At 34.4% G+C, this 11,870-nt stretch overlaps 1 protein-coding gene across 1 annotated transcript; it reads left to right on the top strand.

Annotated features, from left to right (window-relative positions):
- The first annotated feature begins 317 nt into the window (after positions 1–317).
- Positions 318–8,088, top strand: LOC11435207 (la-related protein 1A). The gene is made up of 15 exons (XM_024783434.2): positions 318–538; positions 634–1,058; positions 1,525–2,074; positions 2,238–2,406; positions 2,606–2,696; positions 2,834–2,905; positions 3,781–4,280; positions 4,695–4,764; positions 5,141–5,242; positions 5,353–5,687; positions 6,176–6,319; positions 6,413–6,476; positions 6,846–6,991; positions 7,219–7,323; positions 7,416–8,088. Exons 2-15 carry the CDS (start codon positions 798–800, stop codon positions 7,579–7,581), a joined length of 2,775 nt encoding a protein of 924 aa, XP_024639202.1. The 5' UTR covers positions 318–538; positions 634–797; the 3' UTR covers positions 7,582–8,088.
- Positions 8,089–11,870: the final 3,782 nt, after the last annotated feature.

Raw genomic sequence — 11,870 nt, 5'->3', positions numbered from 1 at the left:
ATTTTAATATTTTCATCAATAAAACGATGATTTGTGGACAAACGTTCGATAAATATCTAAAAACACAAATTTCAATATCTTCATTTTGATGATTAAACTTAAAACTTTACTTTTTCACCTTCAAAGGGTAAAAAATCTTGAATACCAAATTCCTTTAAAAGTTGAAACAAGCAACAAGAATCAACAACCACTTGAAGTAGAATTGATGAGATAAGGTCATAAATATTTTACTACTACAATAACTTCATTTTTGTCCTTAACCTTTTCAAGAGTTACCGCACATTTTTGTCTTTGTTTGGCGTTTGTTAACATTTTGCAACTGTCTCAAACACACTCTCACAAACAAAACATCACTATTCACTTCACATCACTCTTCTCTCACAAACCCTAATATTGCTCCATCTATTGCTGCCACACTCACCTTTCTCTCTCTTCCATCAAAAAGAACCCTTTTTGCCACATACCCACATGATATTTTTCACTGATTCATCTCTTGATTCTTGTTTTCAGCATCATTGATACCAAGAAGCAAGTAAAGGTATAATCTTTTTCCTATATTTTCATTTTTTAAGTCAATATCTTAATACCCTTTTGGTTTTTTCGACTGATTCAACTCTTGATTTTTGTTTTCAGCATCATTGTTACCCATTTGGTAAAGTTTCAATTTTTTGTTATTTGAAGAATACCCATTTGGTTTTTTGGTATAGAATCTTTGTTTAATTTGTCATTTGAGGTTTAGGCTTAAGAGGGTTTAGGAAAACATTGATTAATTTTGGATTGGTGAGAGAAAATCAATTATGGTGATTGCTGATAATGAGGTTGTTGAGGATCAGAAGGAGATGAATGCTCCTAAGTCTCCATGGAAGAGACCTAGTGTTGATGGGAAAAGTGTTGATGTTCCTGTGTTGGTGGTTGGAACTAAGTCTTGGCCAGCTCTTTCGGATGCTCAAACTCCAAAACCTAAGAATCATGTTGAAAATGTTTCTGCTAAGGGTGAGGATGTAGCAGTTTCTGTGCCTAGTGTTGGTCAGGTTGCTCCTAGAGCTCCTTCTGTGCAGGTATGTTTGTTCTTCATTGTAATTTGATAGCATTTTTGTTTGAGAATGAAATGCAAAAAATCATGTTGGTGTAATGTGATTTTGATGGAGTTTTTTTTTTTGTTGTTAAGATAACATGTTTTGTATTGTTCTATTTTTCGTGATTTTAGCCATAATATTGCAAGCATGGAGTTTTTTTTTTGTTGTTAAGATAACATGTTTTGTATTGTTCTACTTTTCGTGATTTTAGCCATAATATTGCAAGCATAAGAATCGTGATTATTGATTATCAATTAAAATATGACCTGTCGGTATTAAACAATGGGTCAACGAGTAAAAGATATTGGAGAATCGACAAATTTATTTAGGTCATATTGTTTTTTTTCCTTCGATGGAAATAAAAGTTGCATTCGACAATATTAACTCTGGATTTGACTATTTTTTCTTGTTTGTCTGATTTTCCGTGTATGGATCTGCGAATAAACAGAAGTCAAACGGTTCTGGAAACTTCAATCCGATGAATAAGATGCCAACACCGCGCTATCAAAAGCCAGGCCCCAAGCGCAACAGTAACACAAATGGTGCGCCTCACTTTCCTGTCGCGACGATGCCTTATCATCAGCAGCCGCCTGTTGCTCCGTATTTTCATCCTATGGCACCTCCGCCTCACATTGCCATTCCTGCATATGCCTTCCCGCCTGGTTCAGGACCTTATCCCAATGGTGAGAATCCTCTAGTGAAGCCTGTATCCCCGGCGGCAGCAGGACAAGGTTTTACTTCACCTGCTCATGCTGTTGATGCCAAACATGTTCAGCCTCCGGTGCAAGGAGATCCGAATGCATATGCTGTTAATTATCCAAATGGAAGGCCAAATATCCAAGAACAAGGTGACCATGTGAATCATGGTTGGCATCATCAAAGACCTTTTCCTGCCAGGGCAAACATGCCTATGCAACATGGTATGGGCCCAAGGCCCTTTATAAGACCTCCGTTTTACGGTCCGCCTCCAGGGTACATGGTTGGCCCAAGCTTCCCAGGTAAAATTTCCAATTAAAAATCGTCTATATATGCACATGTTCATGTAATTAACCACTTATTCATTTGTCAACTTGAATACGGTCCATGGTCCATATTTTTTACGGCTACTTTTTAGTTTTCCATTGCTCAGTTCTTTAATCCAATTTTTTTTATCTTCGATAGGACATGCACCAATATGGTGTGTCCCGATGCCACCTCCTGGCTCCATCAGAGGTCCCCCTCCACGGCACTTTGCTCCATATCCTCCTGTTAACTCAGCACCTCAATCACCGACTCCAGAAACTCAATCCTTGAGGGCTAGCATTCTCAAACAGATTGAGTATTATTTCAGGTAAGGAATTTATTTGTCGACAATGCCTTCTCTACCTTTATGGACGTTGATTTTTTAGCTACGAGTAACTATCTGACCTAAATACCTGACATGATAAAATGTTTCTTGTCTATCTTCATCTCACATCTGCTCATCTATATTGTGAGTATGATGTTTCCATTGATGTCAAACTGCTGACTTCTGAGCCTTCTCTTGGCAGTGATGAAAATCTGCACAATGATCGTTATCTTATTGGCTTGATGGATGACCAAGGATGGGTTCCTATATCTACTGTTGCTGATTTTAAAAGGGTATGTCTAAAACATATTTTGTCTCCCGATTGCCTGATGACTATACATCTGTATGCTATCTATTGGCGAGTTTTGTAATCCGTGTTGTTCCAGACTTACCATTTCCTTGTATTATGATGTGAATTGTCTTGTTGTAGGTCAAGAGAATGAGCACTGACATACCTTTCATCGTTGATGTGCTTCAGAATTCTGATAACGTGGAAGTGCAGGTTATATTCTGTCTTATTTTACTTTTCTAAGTTTGGTTTGTAATGCATGTCTGGAATAGACAGGGTTAAGCTTCTCATATTTTGATATGGCTCTCTGTTATTAATAGCCCCGAAAGGAGCACTATGATGGCATTGCATGTGGCCACTATCTAGGGTCCTTTGCGTTGCTGTCCAGTGTTATGGACGCTATAGTGACACAGAAGATTTCGGAAGAGTGGTGGCGATTGCACGTGATGTGAGTGAGAATTAGGGTGAAGTGCAAAAGAATGAGGGAATTGTGTGTTCCAGATTTTATGGCCTGCAGAAGTAGTGATTACAACAATAGGGATTAGAGGGTGTGATTACTGTTTTATTAAAAGGAGAAGATGATTGAATGAGGACAAGGTGGCTGACCGGAGAGGCCGAGATGGGGCTAGGATTCTTTGTTTCCTGGCTTAGAGTTGGGTATTGGGCCGTAGGGCCATTTTGCTTCCAATTTTTTTTTTTTAACTTCTTAGATTTTGGGCTTAAATGAACACCACAACCATTATATCTTTATGCCATTCTATCGATGATGTGTGACTCGGGCTTTTGTCCAATACACCCCTTCAATCCCAGAGCTATTGGTCCCCTGGGTGTGGACAATACATATGGCCCAACAATGGATTTATAATTATCCACTGCTATGAATTACTATCCTAGGTTAATAACTGTGACATGGTTGCATCAACAATGGATATATATACTTATTTGTAACCTTCATGCTTTTGGATCCAACTTTTAGTTATTGCCGCATAAAGGGGCAACGAATTTTGGAGACACATGACCAATTTAGTTAGTTTTGTTTTAAAATTTTGGTTCATTTTCTAAGTTTCCCCCTATATTTTTTCTTCCAGGATGACAAGATAAGGAAACGCAACAACTGGTCAAAATGGATTCAAACATCCTCAGGAAATTCAGGATCATCAGTGGCTCAGGTTCAACAGGACCAACATGTGGAGAGTACTGCCAATTCATGTCAGAACAGTGATACTGTTGTAGATAAGACAAAGGAGTCTTCTGAAGCTACTCTTAACGACTCTGCTCATGATTCAACTTCGACAGAGCAGAATCAGTCAAACAAAGATACCTTTGAAGTTTCCGATGTGAATCAGAAACAAGATACCAACAGTCATCCATCTAAAAATATATCACATGCAGTAATGAACAAAAATGCCACAACTCGTATTAATTTCTACTGCCGCCCACAAGAAACTAAAACCAAAATAGTTGATTACAATGAGACTGGAAACATGGATGTTTCGGCTGATGATTTTGGCAATACATTTTTGCTTGATGAAGAGATTGAGCTTGAGCAGAAGATGCCAAAGAAGACTGAGCTTTCTTCTACTGGAAGGTACTTAATAGTTCTTAGTTCTGACTTATAAAATTCATCTTGTGTAGGTCCAAAACAAGACGTGTTTCTGTCAAAATCTGTTCAAATGGATTTCTGTTTTAGATAATTTATTGTTTTGCTGTTTACACTATGGTGCTATTTAATGTCAAATCATAACTATATGAATAAAAGCGTTGTTGACGAAATGGTATACTTAAATAGTTGTTACCTTAGGGGGATCGGGAGAGGAAACTTTTATGCAAAGATGAATGCTAACAATGTTAGCTTATTATCTTTGAAATGTTCAAATACCTTTTTTACATATGGACATGCACGTCCACTACATGATGATATTAGGTGTTTTCATGCCATTATCATTAAGCACGTGTTAACATTTGTTTTAACATTCATCTGATGGAATTTGTTGCCTTAAAGGATTGAGGATGAAGATGATGAGATGGCTGTCATTGAGCAGGATGTTCAGAGACTTGTAATTGTTACTCAGGTATTGCTGTTTATAACCTTTGTTCATATGTTTAATTTTTCCTTGAAAACAAGTTTTTAGTTTACATCGTCAGACTGATCAAACAGTTACATTGACACGATATTGGCACGTAGACTCTAATAATAATTCGAAATAATTAAGTGTTTAAATGTAATCAAATGTGCTGGTGTCGGACATCAGATGCATCTTCAATCTGATGTGTCAGGGGTACATTGAATATAATTTATATTGTTTTGTCTACTATTAAATATTAATCATATCTACAGGTCAATTTGATGTCTATTTTGAGTTGTACAAAAACTGAGTTATCTAACCATAATAACTACATGTATTCCATATATTTTTATTTAATTTTTTTATTTATTTCAATGTACAGAATGGTGACCCTAAAAAGGATACCAGTGGTAGCAAAGAATCGAAACCCATTTCCAATGAGCTTGCTTCTGCGATAAATGATGGACTTTATTTTTATGAACAGGTTGAGACACTGCCTTTCTCTTACTTTTCACTATCTATCTATGATGGATTATATTGTATATCATCATTTTTTTTTTATTTAATTTTGTTACCCGACCCAACTTTTAACAGGAACTAAGACATAATAGGCGGTCTAACCGTAGAAAGAGCAACTCTGATAACAGAGATAGAAGCTTAAAATCTCAAAGCCCTACTTCAGGAGCATCAAATATAAAGACAGGCGAGAATGCTGTTGGAAGTCTTGAAGAGCCTGGAAGCAATAATCCTAGAAGGAAACAAAAAGGTTTCCACAATCACAAGCAACAGTCTTCCCTTAAGCAGCGGTTTTTCTCGAACAATTTTAGAAATCATGGAACCGGTCGTAACTCTCATGGAGTTATATCTGAAAGCCCACCTAGTAATTCAGTTGGTTTTTTCTTTTCTTCCACACCGCCTGAAAATCAAAGGTCAGTTCAGAATATTTGTTCTTATTGCTTAGGACTATTATGATGTTGGTTTGCTTCCTCATTTTCTTTTCTACATTTTTTACTTCACAGGAATATTAATAAATTATTCTATCCAAAAAAGAACATGAAGTAATTATTTTTTCACCGAGCGTGTCATGCTTATATATATGTGTGTGTGTATGAAAATAACTTTAGAATTTTTTACAGCTTTTAAATGAAAATCTAAAAACTGATTCGAATGAGAAGCTGCTTTGAGTAACTTCTCTTGAAAATCACTTTTGATAGACATTTAAAAAAAATAAATTTATTTTCATTATAGTAAACAAACACAAAATAGCCTATGCTTTTCCTAAAAATCTCAAAAATAATCGCAAATTTATTGAAGGCGAATCACTTTGTTTTTAATTTGTAACACACGAGTGATGATAAGTTGATCATTTTGTTTTGTTACTGGAAACCTAGTTCTGATAATTATCTTAATTTTGCAGTCTCATGCTGTCGAAATTGGGTAGTTCACCCCATGGAGGTGTTTCTGGAAGTAGTCCACCTGTTGGTTCAATGCCAAAGTCTTTTCCACCTTTTCAGCATCCAAGTCACCAGCTTTTAGAAGAAAATGGTTTCAAACAGCAGAAGTAAGTGATAACGCTTCCTTAATGTATGAACACTAGCAGTATATAGGATATGTTACATTTTCAAATTTCCTCATGTGATTATTTTCCTTTCAGGTATCTGAAATATCATAAAAAGTGCTTGAATGATCGAAAGAAACTTGGCATTGGCTGCAGCGAGGTGAACTTTATTTCATAATAATTGTCTATGAAGGATATTATTATTTTTAAAAGTTGAAAGCTAAACCAAATAAAATCAAAGTTGTGTCCACTTTGGTAATACACATATTGGACTCATTCTCTCATTACTAATGTGTCTGTTCCAGTTACTTTTATTCTTCATTTTTATAGTATATTCTTTTGTCTTAACCCCCTGGTTCTCAGGGGAGGGGGACCCTTATAAGGTCTGGACAAGGATATTTTTTCTTTGAGCATATGCATTTCATATTGTTTGCAAATTTAGAATTATATTTTTGCAAATTTTATTTTCTTTTGATCATACACTTGCTTATTCCAGTATCCGCGCCTCCTTTTGTGTATGTATATGCAGGAAATGAATACATTATACCGGTTCTGGTGCTATTTTCTTCGTGACATGTTTGTTCCATCTATGTATGATGAATTTAAGAAATTAGCAATGGAAGATGCAGCTGCTAATTATTATTATGGCATGGAGTGCCTTTTCAGGTTCTACAGGTAACCGTTTTAAATTTTGGTCTTCTCATGTGCTTGAGAAGCTAGAATCTTCATTTAGGTTTCATCTTCTGGTAAACACTAATATCAAGGATTTATTTTTTTTATATATTCATCTATCGTTTATCTATTAGAAGCTGATTAAATTGCTTCTTGGTTGTATATTTTTCCTCCTCTTAAAACATTGATGCATCCAATTCATCTGTTTTTTTAAATAATTCCTTGTTCAGTTATGGTTTGGAGAAGGAATTCAGAGATGATTTGTACAAGGATTTCGAACAGCTTACGCTGGATTACTATCATAAGGGCAACCTGTATGGCCTGGAAAAATATTGGTAAAACCGATTTACTCTCGTCTAGCTTTTTGGCCCTTCACTTCCCACTACTCTTGGGACTTATGCTTTGTTCATATTCATGGGATTGACAGGGCATTTCACCACTATCGCAAGATGCGCAACCAAAAAGAACCGTTGAAGAAACATCCTGAACTGGATAGGTTGCTCAACGAAGAATATCGAAGTTTGGAGGATTTCCGTGCAAAAGAAAAGAATGCGGCGAAAGCTGCGAAAGATGACACAAATAAGGTTGAGTGATATGCCTAAAATAGTAAATACATGTGGCACACAAGTTTTGATGGCATCCACAATTTTGAAAGGAAATTCACCCTAACAACATTGACATTATGAGTTTGCGTAGCGGCATGCTTTTTTGGTTTGAATGAATGGGAAAAAAAGGAAAGATCCTTTTGTTTGTTCTATATAGATTGAGATTGGTTGGTGATTACCAGGTCTTTTCAAAGTTTCTTTGATGGATCATTCTATATGGTATACACTTTGATCCTTTTCTATGGATCTTGTTGTAGACTTGGGGAGACACAATTTTCTTGTCTCCAAATGTTGTGTACATAAGATGATAGACTTAGAAGTTGTTGTCAACATTACAAACATAGGAAGAAGAGGATCTTTGTCTTTTAATTTTGATGGTGGTGAAAATGAGGGAAAAGGGTTGTACTTTTATACTATACCTTTGTCAAATTTGAACAATAAGAGTGTTGATCTTCTTATTGTAACCTAAAGTGCTCTCAGTCATTTCATATGTAATTATTATTGTCATACCAAAATGCTATGGCTCAACAGCTATTGGCATTTAGTTTCTTGATTGGATGTGATTGAACATCTTATCAACATCATCTCAAAGGTAACATGAGTTGGGATGATCTCTATTTCTGAGAAAAATAGAGCTTCATTTTGTGGAGAAGAATACACAAAGTAGGTTATGGTTTTTATCGCGAAGAAATTTTTATTTTTTTTGAATGACAAATGTTTCATGGTTTTCTCTCCTAATGAAGTCTTCGTTTCTTTTGAGAAATCGAGACAATCTCAACTCAGACGATTTGGTAGCTTTCCATAGTGTCTCAGGGATTTATGTTGCTAGAAACGAAGTATGCATATGATCTCTTGAAAAACTAATAAAAGGGAAAAAGGATAAGATGAAATATCATATCTGGATGATGTTTTTTGACAATTAAAATTAGTTTGAGTATGGTCTTTTATAATTGTTGATTTTTTGAAATTCGTTTGTAGATAAAATTTGCAATCAATTTTACATAGATAAATGTATAACCTATTAAAACACATTAAATTATTTTTTTCATCTCGTTTATTAATGGGTTGGGGATGTATTCACATATACTTCTTAGGTGAAATTATTAAAATCTTTGATGTGAAATATTACTTTTAAATATACTTTTAAATTTGGTTTTTTTTATAGGCCAAGAAATTGGTTTTTTATATATTTTTTTTAAATTACTTTTAAATATTCACATATACTTTATTTTTATAGGCTAATAGATACTCCCATCCTATGCCGCCTACTCATAAAATATTATTAAAAAAGAGAAAATATATAGACAAGAGTGGGGCCAAACCAAAACTCTCAAAAATCTAGAAAAGCGAAATAATAAATAAATAAATACGAAAAGCAAAGAAAAATGACCCAGAAGAATGTTGCTCAACCGCCCTTGGGTGCACCCTTGGAACGAGTGTTGTAGGAATTGAGTTTACTTAGTTGTTTCCTCTGCTTCTTCGTCAGATAAGGCGTAAAGGGGACCTCAACATCTTCACCTTTAATAAGACATTCTCTAACAAGATCAAGTTCCTTTTGAAGTTGCAGATTAAGCGCAACTACTTCATGATCAACAATAATATTATGAACTGCCAGCACAATATCGGTAGCCAAAGTGAGAACTGGCTTTTGCAGTTCCACCACCTGCTCATTTGCAATCTTCTCTAAAATCGTGTTATTCAATGGTGACTGTGATTAGTGCCTTACTATCTCATCGGTGATGTTGTGCAACAACATGTGAAACGAAGTCTAAGACTTTTCTATGTGTGTTGTATCAAGATAAATAACAGAAATACGACTTTCTACCTGCGCATCAATATGGTCTGTTGGCTGCTCATTATGAGTAACATGTACCTCAATGCTCGCCATCTCTATTTGTCCTTCTTCAAAGTCCGTCCCATGGCTAACTGTTGAATCTTCGTGCACCTCCTTTTGATGAGGAGGAGGAACAACATGTGTCAGAGCCTCAAAAGCTTTGGAGGAGCCAATGTCGGAAGGATTATCCTTCAATTGCCATCCTTGCGGGGACTGCTTCTAAGAGTGTTCAATTTTTTTTCCCTTTGTCCACTCGGGGAACCTTATCTTGTTTCTCTGATTTTTTCGGGTGTAACCACTGGCAGGATATTACATTATGGCCAATACTTTTGCAATGCGTGCAAAAGTCAGGTAACCCCTTGCATTCAATCTCCACCGGAAATGCATAACCTTCCCTTTCCACCATAATTTCATAAAAGATATTGCGAGAAAGGTCCAAGTCCACCAAACAACCTGTTCTTCGTAGCATTATCAATTAGCAAAGGAGTTCCGATAGCCCCTGCTATTTCATACAAGGTTCTCTCCATCCAATATTCTTGGGGCAGTTCCCACAATCGTAATTTAAGGATGGTTATGAGAAAAGATAATTTAAGGATCTATTTGTTAGAAAATTAAAATTTAAAGGACCTTGATGTAATTTAATATTTATTTTAACATGAAAAATACTCAAAAAAAAAAAAAAAATTGAAAAAAATACTCAATTGCTTAAAGAATAGCTGGACAAACAAAGATTAACAAATATTATAGGTCATTGATCCTGTTTCTTAGAGTCAATTTATCAATAGGCTATAATATTTGTTGATAAATTACTGATATATATGATCAAGTATAATTACGTAAGATCAAGGGATCCTACATGACTTGAGAAACAAGGGCTGAACTCTGTTGTATTGATTATGGTGGAATAGTAAAACTTCAAATAGGAAGTGACGATGAAAAGACATTAGAAAACAATGAATGATGAGGCACTGAAGAAACCCGCTAAAGGAATCTCTTATTGTTTTTGGTCTTCTAGTGGATATAGTAGGTTCCTTTTTAGCAGTTCTTTTGCAGAAAATTAATAAGATGTCATGATATACATATTCTAACCCATAGTAGTAGAGCAGGTTGTGAGTTTTATGTGCATACACTAGGATAATTATAAGTAGAAAATGCAACTTATTCTTACTGTGACCAGTTTCAACTTAAGTGTTGGAAGAAATGCTATTTACTGTCTTAAACACATTCTTTTAATTTTTAACATTTATGTGAGGGTATGAGAGACTAGATTGATGATAAGATAAATAATTTAGAGATCAATTTGACAATGAGTGACATGATTTAAAAAAAATTCAATTTTTTTGATCAAATTCGTCAATGTACATGTGGAAGCTGACTTGAAACTCCAGTCAACGCATAACGTGACACGTTAACACTGTTAACGACGAGACTTAACAAGAGATCAATTTTATTGACGTCCGTAAAATTCAGGAACCTATTGTCTATTTTGAAAGAATTCGGGAACGAAATCGACCGATGCATACAAATTTGAGAACGAAAAAAAAGCCTATTCACTCGCATTTTAAATTAAATAATTTAATAAATGCTCTAAAAGTGATCCAAAATGTCAAATGTTTTATGGTTTAAATTTTGGACAAAATGTATTTGATTTTTATTTATTTTTTAGATCAATTTTGCTTATATTTTGGTGAAAAGACCTAGTTGATGACAATCCTAAACAATAATAATTCATTTAATTATTTTAAAAATATGTATTATTTATTTTTTTCCTTTTATTTTATGTGCACACATGTAAATATTTGTGACCATTCAAAAATTACTTTATACTATTTTATTTTTCTATTAATCTCCGATTTTTAGGTGAAATGAATCCTTCTAATTATTCAATCCATATGTAAATAAAGTCTTATCTAGACTTGTTTCACTACAAATTGAAGTCCGATTCTTGTGAACAATTGGTTTAGACAGAGCTCAATAACCAATTGAGCCAAATCACTTATTAATTGTTTAATTATTTATAACCTCAATGTAGGCACCAAATTTCAACAATCCAATATTGAAACTAAAAAAAAAATTGAAAATCGTTTGTCATATTTCTTGGTAAAATACTACTCCATATGTCAACAAAAAAGCTATTTTTTGATGGAAAATCAACAAAAATGTATGTTTCCTTTTGTATTATATCAAAAAAGATATTATAATTTGGTAAAAAAGAAGATATTATAAGATGAGTTTAATTATAAATATAAAGTTTTTTACGCATACAACAACTAATCACGTCTCATCACATCACATATACAGTTGTTGATGTATTAGTACTATACGATTAAATATGTTTGGATACTTCTACCAAAAATAAATAAAAAATTATTGGACAGACGTGTACCGACTTTTTTACAGTAAAACTACTACATATAAATTATATTTATTTTGGTCAAAAAAA

Source organism: Medicago truncatula, chromosome 5 (assembly GCF_003473485.1).
Source record: "Medicago truncatula cultivar Jemalong A17 chromosome 5, MtrunA17r5.0-ANR, whole genome shotgun sequence".
NCBI lineage: Eukaryota > Viridiplantae > Streptophyta > Magnoliopsida > Fabales > Fabaceae > Medicago > Medicago truncatula.
The sequence above is the reverse complement of the archived record's forward strand: the minus strand, read 5'-3'. Positions and strand labels throughout refer to the sequence as shown.